General features: G+C 39.9%; 2 protein-coding genes across 3 annotated transcripts in view; one reads left to right on the top strand and one right to left on the bottom strand.

The window, feature by feature from the left end:
• Positions 1–7741, bottom strand: part of wdfy4 (WDFY family member 4) — a 39053-nt gene extending 31312 nt beyond the window's left edge. Inside the window, exons 1-9 of one of the 2 annotated variants that reach the window (XM_030748003.1) lie at positions 7611–7741; positions 6149–6242; positions 4953–5204; positions 3673–3784; positions 2823–2947; positions 2586–2714; positions 2232–2421; positions 1463–1652; positions 980–1140 (exon numbers count right to left, since the gene is read on the bottom strand). In XM_030748003.1, the coding sequence (XP_030603863.1) occupies positions 980–1140; positions 1463–1652; positions 2232–2421; positions 2586–2714; positions 2823–2947; positions 3673–3784; positions 4953–5204; positions 6149–6169 (1180 nt within the window). In that variant the 5' untranslated portion in view covers positions 6170–6242; positions 7611–7741. Of the gene's footprint in view, positions 1–979; positions 1141–1462; positions 1653–2231; positions 2422–2585; positions 2715–2822; positions 2948–3672; positions 3785–4952; positions 5205–6148; positions 6336–7610 lie in introns of those variants that run through there. The other variant, XM_030748004.1, reaches the window with a different exon arrangement.
• Positions 7742–7893: 152 nt separating this feature from the next.
• On the top strand, positions 7894–17006 carry LOC115793163 (putative ZDHHC-type palmitoyltransferase 6). The gene is made up of 10 exons (XM_030748005.1): positions 7894–8099; positions 8649–8784; positions 8903–9013; positions 10431–10563; positions 11084–11262; positions 11431–11504; positions 11679–11841; positions 11932–12014; positions 13893–14083; positions 15658–17006. Exons 1-10 carry the CDS (start codon positions 7979–7981, stop codon positions 16144–16146), a joined length of 1680 nt encoding a protein of 559 aa, XP_030603865.1. The 5' UTR covers positions 7894–7978; the 3' UTR covers positions 16147–17006.
• The last annotated feature ends 387 nt before the right edge of the window (positions 17007–17393 follow it).

Raw genomic sequence — 17393 nt, 5'->3', positions numbered from 1 at the left:
CATCTTGAGGTCAATTTAGCTAAAAGATGGTTTGAATTTAAAACTTGAATTATCAGATTTTACTCTGGCATGGTCAAAAAGTGAACGCCATATGAAAACAAAGACAAACAACAGAGTACATGCTCAATCTCACAAACCTATTGAGTTATACAAGCAAAGATTTGATAATGTTACATGCATAGGTGCAAAGAAAAGTAGCATGATTTACTTTGATAGAGTTTGTTTACGGTATTGTCAAAGTATTAAGAAAAGGCCTTAGATTTGGGTGCCAAAATACACTTATGTTTGTCATGAATAAATAAAAGGCTGGTTAGTAATAGGATTCATTTTCATGATTAGACAAAATTGTATCAAAACCAAATAAGGTCAGCATAAAAACAGTCCCTGGCCCCTCTGCTGGAAACAGATCTAGTCCTTGATGTGATAGATGAGTGTTGAGTGTGTGTCTGTGTGCATGCTTGGATGATATGTATGTGTTTATTATGGACACTCTATTTATGAGTGTTGATAGAGGTGTGTGTGCATCAATGATAGATGACTGGTTGCTGTAGGCCAGTGGTGAATGGATGTGGGGCATCCTAACAGAGTTAGAGTGGGAGCCTCCACTTCATCATCCCAGACATAATCACCTCAGCTTCCTGTTAACCTGAGGGGTGTTGTGCGCTGCAGTGGGGGTAGCTGTATGGGGAGTCAGGATGTGTGGGAAATCATGGGAAGTGGGTAGTGTAGTTTGGGTGGGTCATACGAAAGTAGAAGTATAAGCAAGGGGTGACCTGTGTGGTCATTATGAGAGGACATTCCCCGTACTGAGTTTCTTTTGCTGAGCCACGCAAGTGATATTAATTAGATGGTTTGGAGCATGTATTTGGAAGGGATGTTTCAGAGTTTATCCTCAAGGTACAATGAGCCGTTAAGAGATAATTAGGGACAGGCATCCTGAGAATAACAATACAGAGTTTATTATGAAGGCTTGGCCTACCTTTAGTGAGTGGAGGGTCAAACTTAAAGCCTGGAGGCTGGGGGTTGGTGACACAAAGAGCCACTTTCAGCTCAGATTTTCCAAGAAGCGTGAAAGACCCAATGAGAGCCAGCAACTCCTCCACAGGCTGAAACTGCTCCAAGGACACACCCTCTTCACAGCTAATGATTGTATGATAGGAGACACAAAAGACAAGATAAATGTTGAGCAGAGAAAAATTAAAGAAATCTCTGTCAATTCTCAGACCAATCAAACTGAATTTATATGAAACATTTCACTATTTAAAGTGGTTATATCCTATTAAATTCCACTTAATTTCCACTAAGGTGCATTTACTCTTGCCGTAAAAGAAGACCAGCAAAACAAGAACGCAATTCTTTTAATGTCTTTAGACAGGCATGCCCACTTTATAGGTTTTTAAATTGAATTTCATTAACTCTAGCTTTTGTTTCATTCCTTTTTGTCCGTGCCCTGTAATCTCACCGCTTCAGGATATTCTCAAGGGCCTTGTAGCCGTTGTTTGTGTCAAACTCCATGAAGAGGGCTGGACTGAGGTGATAGGTGTCTCTAATGAAGCTAAACACAGCCACTGCCACCTCAGCTAGCAGTGATCCCGAGACATCGCCACCGATGTGCAAGAGGTTCTGGATGCAGATACGAACACAGTTCTTGCCTAATGAGAAATGGACAGTGTTCTTGGTTAATTAAGTGACAACTATATCTGTGCAATAGTGTTTACACAAAGGTTTACAGTTCAAACAAGTAATGTTTCAACCACATGTCTTTATCACTGAAAATAAGAGTCTTAAAGTATGATTTAATTACATCCTTTTGCTTTTCTTAGTCCATCTTCAAAGTGCTATAGGAAGAAAATTCCATAATAAAGAGGTTTAGAGTCAATGGAGTAAAATACTATGCAGGAAAATCTGGACAGCATCTTGTTGTCCAAAATAAATCTGAGTAAACTCGTGTATACTGGAACATTTGAATGAATAATTTGTTCTTGTTAAGTCATCATGTGACATACTTTCAGTACCAGTCTGCCGAGACATTTGGTCATGCTTCTTGATATAATTAACTCATTAGTGCACAAATAACTTTCCTTCATGAAATCTGCTCCTATTCAGCCTGTTTTGGCACAATACTTAAGGGTCTATTCGGGTCTATAACCTAACTACGAAGCAAAGCAATTACATGACTATAATCTGTACAAAAATGTTAATTATCCACAATATTTTTTATGCTATCTTACCCTGTAAGCTGGGGACAGTGTTGCTTGTTGCTACAGCTGAGACTGCTTTGAGGATGCGGGAGGCCTGATGCCTCCAGGGGGCACTGGTTTGATCCCATAATGATGTGAGGCCAATGATAAGACACTGCAGTTCCTGAGTTTCTACCAGTTTTTCCACATTGACTGGCAGCCTACAGAGCTGAAGGAGAACCTAAAAAGGGGAAGAAGGAAGTAAGTATAGCTTATCCAAAATTCAGGAAAGAAGGAAATACTGTAGCACTTGCACAATGCCAACAATATCAAAAGTAAACAAAAAAATATCAGAGAAATAAAAATAACCCATTGTCCTAAAGGGAGGAGTAAGTTGTTATTAACCTGTGTTAATGTCTCCTGAAAGGTTTCTTCTATTTTCATGTTCTCCTTTTTAGATGGAAGGCACACTAGCAGGTACAGACATTTTACCAAAGCAGCAGGGAGTCTTTGATTTATACATAACAACACATCCTGCAAACAAACACATAAAAATATTCATAATTCAACTGATTAACTGAAACAAGGAATAAAAATCCAGCTGAAATTTTTCTTTACTTTAAATGTACTTTAATGACTCACTGAGCTGTCAGCCGTAAGCAGCAAGAGAGACTTTAACAGCAGCCATCCTAAACTTTGTTCTGTTTCATGATCTTTGTCGTTATCTGGCCTCTTAAAGAACTGAACCACCTCTTCACGAGCCGCCTCTGGGGGGAAAAAAAAAAAACAAAAAAAAAAAATCAGAGTTAGCGCCACAGTTTAAAGAGGTCAGTGCAAGTCAAAAAACAATTTAAGATAGCAATTTTGCCACATATTGTAGCTATATACCACTTACTAACTTAATAATCATAAAGCCAACATTTTAAAAAAAAAGTTTTAAAATGGATTATTTTCTATCTTCAGTGACAAAAATTTCAGTGTTTCAGTAAATAGCATATATAATAATATATAATATATATATTGAATAGAGTTTATTTACTGCACAACAGCTTCTAAATATTTAAATATAGAATAAAGGTTACACTTTTGTGGCATACAAAGCTGTGAATCACTAACCAGCTCCTACAGGGACCATGTCAGCTTTTTATAAATTAAATACAGATTCTGTGTCAAAAACAAGAAGTATTTACTTCCTCAAATAACTTTCTCTTTCTTATCTAAAGAAAAACACAATTTCACAAACAACAAGCAAGAGCAGGAACATGGAACAAGACAGGAGAGACAGAGAAAAATAAAACTGGAGAAGCTCTTACTCCCTTTTCAGTGTTTCCACAGTTTTAGAACAGACTGTATTGCATTGTACTGTAAGCGCTGGCTTTAGATTGTCAATAATACCAATCACATTTACACTGAAAAAAATGATAGGACCCAAAAATAGCAGAAGTAGGTGGAGGAAAGTCCCTGTGTGTTCAGTTACTGAAATGAGCAGTACCTGCAGGTCTATCTGCCAGTTTCTTGTGGACATTGGCGATGACAGTGTCAGCAGTAAAAGCTGCAAGCCCCTTTATGTCCAAACCTTCAAATCTGCCACCATCTTCACAGACCTGGGATCAGAGAGGATAGAAACCATCACTGAAAATGCTGATTTTTCTAAATATAGCCATGCAGTGACATATTTTGACCACACCATGTCCCTATCTATTCGACAAACTACTGTGCCCAAAATTACTAGAGTTCAATCAACACCTCTCTTAAAAAAAAACTTTTAAATAAAAAACTGAAAAAAGGAATATTGATTTAGATTTGATGTACTGTAGATGTGTTTGATTTAACTGATTCAATTAGTAAGCATTACCTCTGAATAAACTGGGAACTAACTGTAAGAGTAAAAGCAAATACAACTCATTTTTCCCTTCAGTTGCAACACTTATCAGCAAAGTACTTGATGTTAAGTTAAGGGACATACTGCAGTAAGTTTTTGCTAATGTGCTGTGCTATAAATAATGAATGGCAGTGCACACTATACACTCTTCAGTTCAATAAGAGAATCTCTCATTTCACAGCGTATGTTCTTCTTGAGCGCGGCCTTATATTGTGGTGAAATCTGGGTCATGAGGTTTTTACACACAACCATCAAAAAAAAAAAAAAAAACCAACAACAAAAAACCCCAAAGAATGACTATGTCTGCAACTGTAAGAGCACACACAAATCAGTGGTGGAATTTAGTGTACACACAGGTTAAACAAAACAAAGCCAAAAAAACAAAAAACAAAACACAAGATTTCCTTATAACTGAGATGCACTGAGAAAGAAAAAGGAAAAAAAAACCTCTTTAGTCAGTTAATCAAAATAAGGCAAGAAGCTATTGATTTTAAGCAGTTTTTTTAATGCAACAATTTAGCAAACTGTGCAGATTTATAAAGAAACGACACACACATTAGGTCCAGGAACAAACAGTGATAAGATCATCTAAGGGCCAAACATCTGACGGTCATCTAATGTTGCTTTAACTCTTCATCCCAGTGGTCTGTCGCATTTCCGGAGGCCACGCTGTCTCCAGCCATTTACCCGTTTCAAAGTTGATTAGAAATTTGAACTGAGACCCCACTTCAAACTGAACTGACATAATGTAATAATAGCTCTAGCTATTTATAAATATATAATATGCACGGTAGAACACTAAACTGCAAGATATAAGTCTGAAAACAATGAATAGAAGAACAGTCTATGATATTGTAAGTAAGCAGTCATTTGTTCTCAGTTGTCTATACCTGTATGTAAAGAGGCAGCACTTTCTGCAGGTGGTCCTCTCTCTGCTCCAAAGGAACAGCTCTGTGGTCGGGGGTTGAGGCTGTATGAATTCCCAGCTCTTGCAGTTTTTCTCTGAGCACCTGTGTGATCTGAGGGTTGCTACAGGAGCCCTCCACATTCTCTGGCTTCAACTCCACAGAGACGGTTAACTCTCCTGAAGCACTCAACTCTCCAGTTTCCTTATTGATCCTCTCTCCTCTAAAGGTCTGCTCCTGGAGAGGGGGAAAAATTAGACTCTTCCATTTTTTCTTTTCTTTTTTTTAAAAGATATCACAAGGTTATATAATCTTCCCAATATTTTTAATCACACTTTCTTCAGCTGTCTCGCTCAGTTTAATTTGTCTTTAACCAAACCTTCTGCCCTCTTCCACTGATCACACTGTCTTCATTGAGAAATAGTCAGGCAGAAGGACAAGCCACTGGCAGTCATGTGCCATTCTCAACTGATTGCCATTCTTGTGAAGGGTCTGTATTTTTCAGAGTGTGAGTGAAACTTTTCACGTTTCACATTCACCATTGCTTTGGCAAACATTTAAGAGAGATCCTTTCTGTAAAACTAACAATATGAGTACTTGTAAGGCCAGTTCAAGACAACTGCACTTCCAGAAATCAAACATATGTTACCCTAATAAAGTACAACATTGCTGGAGGTCGGTGGTTCTGAACATGTCCTTTATTTGGATACTGAGAAACAATGACTTTCACTTCTGTTTAACAGCATGTCAGGAGCTGCGGAGTTCTACCACTAAGAAAATGTGGCATTGTTCTACATGACAATCTTAGCTAGAACACTGTACTTTTTATTACAGTCTCTCTAGACTACTATCCATTTTGGATCACATACTCATAATGAACAATGGTGGTGAGAATCAGAGGGCTTAACTGATAAGCCAGAGCCAGTAAATTCAGTTAAGGTGGTAAGTAAAGTAAAAGGCAGCTCACATTCCCTTGATATTCATGAATACTTTGATGCGGTTTTCCCAGTGTGGATGAATTGCTGCCAACTTGTGAAAGCGAAACTTGCTTTTTGAGTTTTTTCACTCACATACAGTGAAATACATCTAAGTGAAAATGCATACATGCTCGCAGTAAACTGCCTCTTTAACTGGCCTTTCAGAAGAAAAAAAAAAAATCAGTGCAACAGACAATTCTTTACCTGAGCTTGTGTGAGAGCCATCTGAGGTTTTCCTGGCTCTAAGGGGATGTTGTCATCTGTGCAGTGTTATTCCAACTAGCTGAGTAGTCCGTCTCTGTTGCCATGTCAGGAAAAAAAGGACAAGAGAAGACCTGCTAAGACATGTATGGTGCACACTGTGCAGACCCTTTTGTAAAACTACCCGCTCCTTACTAATCTGCACCAAGTAGACTGAACTTTGAGCAACTCAAATCAGCTGGTTTGAGTCATGTGCTTTCCCACTTCCTTAGAGAAGCAGAAGTGAAATAACAGTTGTTAAGCTGGTTGGATGGGGCCCTCCCACTGCAGCTCAAAGAAGAGTCCCTTTTCTTTTTATAGACCAGCCTTGTCAGGTTGTTATGATATTGAATCACAATCACAAAAGTCCATGATTCAACAGACAAAATCTGCAAACCTGGGTCTTAATCACAAGTTGACAGTTGAAGGAAGTGACAATTAGAAACAAAATTATTTTTGTTTGTTTGCTGCCTGAATGACAGGACTGTTTGTGCTTAAGTAAATTAAGGAATAAGCCTTTCAAAACCAGCCTTTGAAATACTGGGGTCGGGGTCAACACAAGTCTTTTACAGACGTCCTGAGTGGACTAGTAGATACATTTCATACTGTATATACATTATAGTTATATATTGAAGTAATATTTCACAGCCAGCAACAAGCCTTTAGCAGCATTACAAACCATAACTACACATTTTGTAATTAAAGACCAACCAACTGAGCAGCAAATCTTAAGTAATGCGGCACTGGTGAAGCACTAGAGCTAAAACGGCTAAACGGCGCCATCTTGTGAGTATTAACGATACGTAAATGTGCTAATAGCAGCTAGAACACAAAAAGAAAAAAAAAAAAAGGCTCAGAATTACAGACAGATATAGCAAACTTGATAAGTTAGTGTAACAGAGTTTTTCACTGAAAAGAACAGGAACTGTACAGGCGTAACCTGTGCACCACTAAGGGGCGGAGGGGGGCTTCCAGAATTAGAAAATGCAAATGAAATACTAAAGATAACAGTGTGACTACTGAAATTATTACATACACCTGCCGTATGCACTCCCAAGTAGAACCACCTTCTCTTTGTGGCGCATTATATGCTACTCCATTTTCAAATCATTTCTTCTGACTGCAGCTCTGCTGTCTTTACAGCCAAACTCAAGCCGACGCATTGTTGCCGCTTTCAAGACTTCTTTGTAAGCTGACAGCCTGCGAAATGGATACACTGACGAGCTACTTCCGAGGTTAAAAGGCTAGACTCTTATTTCAGCCCTGGTCCCAAATGTACCCCCAACCCCCGCCGAATACTACAGGTTAACCCTCACTGTTACTGTAACATAATCTTACACCACTAATTCAACCGCCGTCAAATCTGCAATGGGCAAATAATCACAAACATGCTCTCTTTTCCTTAAGTTAATGCCAGAACACTTACTTTAAATGTGGCGTTTACATTTCTTTTCCACTAAAATGTTTTTAATATGCTCCACACAATTTTCTTTGCATTCTTCGATAACTATATTCATACTGCTTACTTTTGGAGGCGTCACCGTATTTGTGGCGACCACGTGCTTCGTTGAAACTGGCCATGTGACCCGCTGCAGCCAATGAGGTGTCCAGGGCGTGGATTGCCTCAATCAGTTTGACACAATGAAAGATCTCCGTTACTTTGTAGCGACACATGAGATCCCTTCTCACTTTACATTATGATGTTGTAGCGCCCCATCCCAGGAGCTGATTTTGCTTCCTTTGCAGTTTCTGTCGGTGGAAATAGTAGAAGGCGGCCTCTGTGTACCCATCATAATGCATCCGATGCCCGTGTCTTCCGTCAGCGATGGAGACATATTTGACTGTATACAGAGAGGAAATATTGAACAGTGTATACACTTCGTTCAGAATAACCGATCCATGCTCAAGCAAAAAGGTAAGCTAGAAACAGATACACTGCAAACTTAAGATCTGTCTTTTTGTAAATGTCTGTGTTTAACATCGTCGTGTCGGGATTTCTTTATTTCTTCGTTTTACAGCGAAAAAACTGCTGACAACATTGTTCAGAAGGAGGACATTTATATCTATTTTATGTTATATGTAATACTTTGAACTCTCTCATAATGTGTGAATGTGCCAGCATTAGAGAGCTATAAATTTACAGGATGTTATTATAAACTTGATCACTCTCTGGTGTCACCTGGTTTGATTTTGTCACAATGCCAAGGGGAAACCTAACACTTCTGCAGCTCCTCTGTGAGATAGTCTGGCACAGATCCTGTGATGGAGAGATGGACAGATCCTGTGACAACACAGCACAAAGTCACATTGTACTGAAGGACTCCTAACTTGAGAGGGCTTTCAGCATCAACAGGCTGACAGTCCGTTCATTTGTGTCAGTCTCATATTGTTAGTCACAGAGTCAGGGTTGAAGGTCAACCTCTTCAAGCCTGACTTTGATGTAAATGTGTTTGTCTTCATCCAGGCTGGGGTGGCTTCACCCCGCTCCACTATGCTGCCCTACATGGTAACCGCGCCTTGGTCGACCTTTTCCTAAGTGCAGGAGCTGATCCTAACCTGACATGTGATGCAGGACAGACAGCCTTTCATTTTGCCTGTAGGTGAGTAGCAGCTGCATATTTAGTTCAAGCCTGGATTATCAAGGTGAGAGTGTGAGTTGAACATTGTGCATTTTGTTCTTTGCTCAGTCTGTCTAATAATAGTTTGTATTACAATCAGGCAAGGAAATCTCTACATCATACATCAAATGATGCAGTATGGGGCTGATTTACGCCTCATAGACCTACAGGGAAAAACATCATTGCATCATGCAGTCACTGGGGGAAGCATGTAAGTGGATGAAACATCGTACCATAAACTTAGCTGGTTTTGCCGTGTGCTACTGCACAGTTATATATACAGTGCTGGGCAAAAGTGTTAAACCAACCCTATAGAGTGTGTACGCTTCTAATGAGCTTCAGAGTCAACATTTGGTATGACCACCTTCATTCTTCAACACAACCTGAGCTGTTTTAGGCAGCTTTCCAGTCATTTCAGGAATAGTTCTCCAGGCTTCATGATAGACATTTCAAAGCTCTTCTTTGGATGTTTGTTCTGTTCTTTGTCAAAATGATCCCACATTGCTTTGTGTTGAGGTCCGGGCTCTGGGGAGGCCAATCCACTGTGCATTTTTCTATCTAGGTACCCTTTTACTGCATCTGCAGTGTGTTTGATATCATTGTAATGCTGAAAAATTAATCTGTTGGCAATCACATTCCAGATGGTACTGCATGGTGACGCAAAATCTGACAGTACTTTTCAGTGTTCATAATTCCATCAATTTGAACAACATCCCAAACATCACTGGCTGAAATGTAGCCCCAAACCATGACAGAGCCTCCACTATGTTTCACAGGTGGCTGTACACACATACTGTTGTACCTCCCTCCTGACCTCCTCCTTACATGTTGAAGACGATTTGAACCGAAACTTTCAAATTTGCAGTCATCACTCTATGAAACCTGTTGCCACTGATTTTCAGCCCAATTCTTGTGTAAGTTGGCATACCCCAGCCTTTTCTCACTGTTTCCCTTCTTTAAGAATGGCTTTTTTGCAGCCACCCTTTCATTGAGACCCTTTCTTCTGTGATCAGCTGAAGGGCCAGATTGATCTCTTAGGTCCTGTGTCGGGTCTTTGCAGGACCCCCCCCCCCCCCCCCCCCCCCCCCCCATTTTCTTAAGAAGCTAATAGTTCTTTGGGAATTACCTTGTTGGTGTAAAAATACTTTGTGCCTATTAAACTGTGCTATCATTGGGATTTTTTTGTAGATTCAACTAAAGAAATGGGGACAAATTATGTGTTTTTATGACAGGTTGCTAGTAACAAAGTGCCTGAAGGTACAGCTTAAAGTTGGTTCTTTGCTAAGCTGTCTGTTATGTGTAGACACAACACTGGTTCATCCCTTGAATTAGGCGCCTTTTTTATACTTGAATGATTCATAGGTCAGTGTTAAGTGGTTTAACAAACAAAACATTCTTCTGAAAATGTTGGGGCACAAGGACTGGACTGGAAAAGAGTTAAAAAAAGCAGCCAATGTCAAAAGAAAAAAATTGGAAAGACCTTCAGAAAGCCTGGAGAATTATTGCTCAAGACCACTTTAAAAATGACAAGAAAGTCTGGCTCCTGGAAGCAAAATCTGAAGAAATGAGGGGTGACTTCTGCACAGTACTGTATTATGCATGCACTAACTGTTAGTTGTTTTTCCCAGCATTGCAGTGCACTATTTGTGGGAGACAGGAATGTTTAGATTCACAGACACAGACATGTACCAGGTGACACCCCTTCACCTGGCTGCATCCACAGGAAACACAGAAGTGGTTCGGTATTTGCTCAAGGACCAGGTATGATACAGTCTTCAGTGTCTGCCTCTTTGTTCAATACTGAAGTCTTAAAACTCATTCTCAAAGTTTTGATAAAAATATTGAGTCAGATAAAGATCTAAAAGCTGCCACACAGCATTAAAATTATTATACACAAATATAATGCTTCTATTATGCTTTTGATCTCTATGCTTCTTTAACCCAAACCTTTATAATATGGTTAATTCATAGTGTAAATGTGAGTGTGAATGGTTGTCTCTCACTCTGTGTGTGACCCTGTAATTTACTGGTAACTTGCCCAGATGGATGGATGGATGGATAGTGTTCCAATTTGTACTAGAATTATTCTGCGTATGTATTTTTTTTGTTTTGTTTGTTTTTGTATGGTGCATGCATGGTTTTAACTTGCATTGTGTGGCTGGAGCTATAGACTGTAGTCACTGACTGTTTTCAGACGCCTGAGCAGTGATTTCCAAGTTTTAAATAACAAAATAAGGTTTAAATAATGTGCATTTTCTTGGATTTGCAAAAACTGTTTCAGAGGTGTGCTGTGGATGCAGTTGACCAGCAGGGTGCGACAGCACTTCACGTTGCAGCAGAGAGGGGTGGAGTGGAAGTGTGCTGGATACTGCTGCAGAGAACAGGGTGCAGGATGCTCCATCAGAAGAATCATAGTGGCCTCACACCGCTGGATCTCAGCAAACAGGGCAAAACATTCAGGTGAATCTGCTGTCTCTAGAAATATGTGGAAAAACACAAACTAGTAAGGCACTGCATTAGATTGTAGCATCCTTTGGCACCTTTAAAATGCCCACCCACCTTTTCCTGATTGGATTTTTCTCTTGGGATCATGATGCTGATTATTTCTCTGCTGTATTTTTTCTCTAGACATCAGCAACTCACCAAACTACTGAGTCGGTACATTAATGAACCAATCCACCACAAGCCCAGAGAGTCTCATGGTACAGATTGCGCTCTAGTTTTCTCCATTCATTTTTACAATAAAACACAGGGATAATGATTATGAACTAGTTCTAGTAACAGAGCTGTAACATGAAAGGTGCTTTGTGGCTGTTTACATGCCGAATGTACTTGTATGCACAGGTAAATTGGTGTTATCTGTTTTTTCTTAACAGTTTTATACTACTGGACGCTGTTTTTTCCATCACTGAGTGGAGCTGCCATCCTGCTGATTGCAGCCATGTTGGGTGGCTATGGGGGGGTAATCTGTGGTTTGCTCTTCCCATGGCTGGCCAGAAGCATTTTCACACAATATCACCGCATGACCACGTACCAAAGGTTTGACAAAACTTGCAGTGCATGAAAACATAATCATCCTTTACTGTTTGTTGTATCTATCTGTTGAGATAGCATATGTCTTCCTTCTAGGTTGCCTAACCCGGTCTACTTGGGAACCCTCATTGCTGGTTTGTTTCATTCCCTGCTCTGCTTTTATGGAAAAATGATGCCTAATATCCTTAAAATAGCTGGCATATATTAAGTCTTTTGCTCATACATATTTCTTGATAATTTGGATTTTCACACCTCTACACTAGCAAGAGCGGTGGGCAGAGGAATTATGTCTCTTAAAGCCTTGGAGGAGTTCAGCACAATTGTTCAGTTGAATGCATAGATAAATACATTAGATTTATACACTAAATAGGCTGCCACTAAATGATGAAGTGATGTATTACATTCAAATAGTCAGGTATGGAGATGTTTAGGAGAGAAGCAGACTATTTAACACAATTTTGGAGAGTGTGAGGATGCCCGAGAAACAGAGAGAAAGTGTACTGTACATATTTTCAAGAACAAGGGTGATATGCAGACCTATGGTAGCTACGGAGGGATAAAGTTGATGATCCATACCATGAAGATATGGGAAAGAGTTTTTAAAGCTAGGTTAAAAAGAGCAGTGGTGATCAGTGAGCAGCAGTATGGCTTCATGCTGAGAACGAGCACTACAGATGCAATGTTTGCTTTAAGAGTGTTGATGGAGAAGAATAGAGGTCAGAAGGAGTTGCACTGTTTCTTTGAGGATCTAGAGAAAGCATATGATCGGTGTTTACTGTATGAGTAAGTCAGGAGTGGTATGTGAGAGTGGTCCAGGACTTGTAGGACAGCAAGACAGTGGTGAGGTGTGCAGTAGGAGCAATAGATGGGTCCAAGGTGGGGATGGGATTACATCAGGGATTGGCTCTGAGCCCCTTCTTGTTTGAGTGTCAGAGTGATTTGTGACAGAAGGATAGCAGTAGGAGTCATAGGGAAGATCTACAAGATGGTGGTGAGACCTGCTTTGATTTATGGTTTGGAGACAAAAAAATCTGGTGGCAGAAGATGCTAATACTTCGTTGGGAGTGACCAGGATGGAGAGGATTAAAAATGAGTATATCAGAGGGACATCTCAGGCTGAGCAGTTTGGAGCCAAAGTTAGAGAGGCAAGGCTGAGATGAAGGGATAGCAAATATATTGGGCAAATATATGGAGGAGGACATATGAATATGGAGCTGCCAGCCACGAGGGAAAGAGAAAACCCATGGGGGAGGTTCATGGATGCAGTGGAGGAGGGCATGCAGAGAGTTGGTGGAGAGGAAGATGGAGACAGGTGATCTGATGTGGAGCAGAAGAAGAAGTCAAAGCTCATCTTCACTGTGACATTACAATCATCTGAAAACAAACACACAGTTTTGGGGTCATTATTAAATCACAAAACTCAGGAGCAGGAGATTGTAACCATATTTTACATTTTGAATTGGTGACACTAATCTTCGGCTACATTTCTAATAATGCATTAGACTTATATAGCGCTTTTCAAGGTACTCAAAGATGCTTTACAATTTCAAGTACTATCCATTCACACCTGGTAGTGGTAAGCTATTAACATAGCCACAGCTGCCCTGGGGCAGTCTGACAGAAGCGTGGCTGCCAATTCGCGCCTACCGCCCCTCTGACCACCACCAAACATCAACCACATTCACACTTAGGCAATGTGGGTTAAGTGTCTTGCCCAGGGACACAACGACAGCATGCGCTCAGACGGGGACTCGAACCAGCGAGCACCTACTCACTGCACCACCGCCATCTTCATTTCTTCACATTTCTTATATATTCATTAAACCTCAAGTCTGTAATTCTAGGTCTGATTTTTAGTGACTGCCTGACCCATCTCTCATATGCCATATACTATAATTGTATTGCTGTGGCATTTGCCAAGATATTCAACAAACTTTAATTCAATTGTGAACTCAACACTGGTCTCCCAGGTGTTTTGGTTTCTTAAAGTAAGGCACATGTAATCTAGGATTTTTGAACATTAAAATGATTTAGGTTTTATCCTTAATCTTGTGAATGTGTGTGGCCAACCAGTGCTTTAACCCAGGTGTCAATGGTCCACTTCTCCATACTCCTTGGGTTATTCTGTAAGGTTCTGACTCAAGATCCCGGGGCACTAGACAGAGAAGAATCAGATCCTCGGTTCTCCTGTATTGCTGATCTGGTGGAGAACAACCAGAGCCCTCAAAGGTTCTGCCCATATTGTGAGGTGAGGCATCCGCATGGGTATTAATTCAAAGAGCCTGTTTTACATGCCATGCATTACTTATGTTTGTAGTCTGTGATGTCTGTCTAGTTATCAGTCTTTCTGTTTAGATCTAGAAATGTATACACAACCTTTCTTCTAATTGCAACTGACTTCAAATGACAAAAGTTCTTAACACACCTGTGTTTAGCTTTGGTGCTGCTGCTGCAAAAGCTCAGTCACCTCTGTTTTAGTCTAGTTTTAGTCCTCTGTAAGAGCAGCTGGTTAGATGATCTCAAAGCTCTTACAGGGGTGTGACTGTGAAGCAGCTCGGACAGATACTCGATACAAAGGTGCCAGTCTGTTTAAGGCTTTAAATGTAAGCAATAAAATCTTAACAAGATATAAGCAGATGCTTCATGAGCTATAGAGCTGATTTCCAACCTCAGACGGTATAAAGCTAGTATAAAAAGTAGAATACAGTGAGTGAAACTAATCAGCATGATCACCTTAAATAAAAAATTGATGTCTGCTACCCTTGATGTAACCTTACATGAACACAGCAGCCTGCTCGATACCAGTCCGACATAGTGAAACATCACTGTAAACATCACCACAGTACTGCAGATTAAGCAGTTTAGAAGGACTAAACTGTACTATAACTACTAGTATTTCCATGCAGTCTTTGAATAGCACAGAATTAGTATACTTCAATTTGTTTTGCAAGACATTTCACAAAAAACAAAAAAACAATTCAGCAACACATCATGTTACTTTTGGCTGCTCCCTTATTAATCGAAGGAGGTGGCTCCACATGATTGATTTCCCTTCCTGTAATCTGTCACTCAACAACACATCATGTACAGATCCAATATCTGATTTAAAAACTCTGAAATGAACTAGGACTTTATATTCAAGATTATAAAATTTCACTTGCTGAGCAGTTCTTACCTTTGAGAATAATCTGTCATCTTCCTCTCTTGTCCTTCTTTCATGCATCTTTCTTTACCTCTCAGTGTCACACAATAACTTTTTTCTTTCCCTGGGAAATACAACAACTGTACAGTAGCTATCAAACACATTTTTTAACAAACTGCAAAAAGTTTGTGTGCTTGGTGATGTTTGCTGAGCTGTGTGAAAAGTTGCCTTTGAAATTACCTGCCACTTAAAAAAATGTACTCAGTTTATGCTCATTCTTCTTCTGTAGTGCTAGCTAGATGCTAAGTGTCCCGACCACAACTTTATTTACCTCTGCACCATGAACGCAGGGATCACAGGGATAAGAAGGGAAAAGGACGTGTTGAAGGTGTAACCAGTCCATGGGATGTCATTATTTTCTTATTACTGAGCAAATACCTCTATGCCATCTCTGTTTTACTCTAAATGAGACCATAACTTACAAAATGGACACCATGGTGTACTGAAGAAGATTTTCTAGTCAGTGAATCCATAAACTGACCAGGAGTCGAGCCTCACTGAGCATTAGAAAGAACGCGGGGTTAAAGTTCTGTTTCCATTTTAGATACAATTTATACAAAAAGTTGATTTTTTTTTTTCTTTCTAGTATTTTGCTGACCTTCTTTTTGTCCTCATCACAGCTGTTTCAACCTGACTACACTAAACACTGCAAGCTTTGTGAAGTGTGCATTAAAGACTATGACCATCACTGCCTTTTCCTCAACCGGTGCATTGGCCGGGGTAACCACCGCCTGTTCCTGTTCTTCATCCTCTCCATGGCAGCTGCCCACCTTCTTTTTGTTGCCACAGGAATAAGTTACCTGTACAGCAAGATGCCTGGAGGCAGCCACAGCTTGTCATTGTGGCTCACCTTGTTAGGCGAGGAGTTTTGGGTTGCTGTCATGATGGTTATGAACGCGCTGACACTCCTCTGGGAGGTGTGGCTTCTGATTGAGCAGTTTGATGCTGTCGCCACCGGAACGACCACCTACTTCAGACAGTGTGAAAGCGCCGCACGGCAGAGGTCACTAGCACAGCGTTGGGTAATAGCACTGTCATTTCTGCTGGAGGGTCGCAGACGGGTGGGCAGCAGACAAACCAGAGAGGACAAAACTGCCATAGACATTTAAAACTGTCACTTTGACCTTTGTGTAGCTTAATTGAAAACAGCTCCATTATTGCTCAAGTACAAATATACATTCTTAGTTTAAAGAGTCCTCCTTGTAAAGTTGGTGGTGATCATGTCCTTTTTAGATTCAGTAACTCTAATGCCATATCTTGTACTTGAATCTAAATGTTTTTATATCTAATATATTTTGATATTAAGTATGCTGTAGATTTGACAGCAGAATAGTTCACAAAGTGACTTTGAGAGTATCTACCACGAAGAATGTAGACGTCGCCTAGTTTTTAGAGACCTCACTGAATACTACTGCAAGAAACAGTGTTTTCATTGTTATACAGAGTTTGTGTAAAGTACTCAATATTCCTGATACTGTGTTTTAGCAGCGAGCGTCTACACGAATGTCTACATTTATACTTGTTTTTATGCTCCATAATTTTTAAATGTCTTTCTTTTTGTTGCTTTAAATAAACGTTTGCCACGGTGTACTGCAAGACGTTTGATCAAAGTTTACTCTGTGTTTTCATAAAATTAGTGAGTCCAGTGATTAGCTGGAGATAATAGTTAGCAGCAGACAGTCCAAAAGACTTTGTTCCTACCATAATGTCATTACGTCTCTAACCTGCTCCAAGTCCTTTGCGCCATGACATTTCCTCTGCTCTCATTAATGGGACATTGCTCTTTTCATGCCTTCAATTATACACACTCATTTCCTATGTGTCCCTCAGGACCGTATTTCTAGATTATAGATGATATTCCACACACCCCAGAGGCTGGTGTGTCTGGACTGTGTGAGTGGCTATGCTGTGATATAATTTAGTGTCTTCTGTAGTGCCTGTTGTACATGTGGAGTGATCAAGTTGAGCACATAAAGGCTTTTGAAACTGCTGTTTTTCTCTTTTGTCATGTCTCTCATGTCTAATCAGCTGGTTGCCACTTGATTTTATGCACACTGACACAAGTAATTTGTAGCATGATGTTTTCGTGCTGTAAGAAAATCTGTTTCACATAATTTTTCTATTTTATGCCATTGTGTAGCTTTATGGAAAAAAAAACAAACTTTTAAGAGATTTTCTGAACTCTGTGTCCCCCACCCCCATTTCCAATTTGCATATCAGGAAAGTATTTACAGCAATTTATTTTGTCATGTTGCGAGTGCGATAAATGAACATTGGTGTCATTTAAAGGAAAAACTAATATTACTTTTATACAGAAGTCAGCAGTTTTCACTTCTCCATCGGGCCAGCTCACTTC

This window comes from Archocentrus centrarchus, chromosome 15 (genome assembly GCF_007364275.1).
Source record: "Archocentrus centrarchus isolate MPI-CPG fArcCen1 chromosome 15, fArcCen1, whole genome shotgun sequence".
In the NCBI taxonomy this organism is placed as follows: Eukaryota; Metazoa; Chordata; class Actinopteri; order Cichliformes; family Cichlidae; genus Archocentrus; species Archocentrus centrarchus.
The sequence above is the reverse complement of the archived record's forward strand: the minus strand, read 5'-3'. Positions and strand labels throughout refer to the sequence as shown.

What these genes read in the sequence shown, in the direction of transcription:
- LOC115793163 (XM_030748005.1), top strand. Translation starts at nt 7,979, where the DNA reads ATGCATCCGATGCCCGTGTCTTCCGTCAGCGATGGAGACATATTTGAC. An exon ending in AAACAGGGCAAAACATTCAG is followed by an intron (nt 11,263 to 11,430) that starts GTGAATCTGCTG and finishes TTTTTTCTCTAG; the next exon opens with ACATCAGCAACTCACCAAAC. An exon ending in CGCATGACCACGTACCAAAG is followed by an intron (nt 11,842 to 11,931) that starts GTTTGACAAAAC and finishes TCTTCCTTCTAG; the next exon opens with GTTGCCTAACCCGGTCTACT.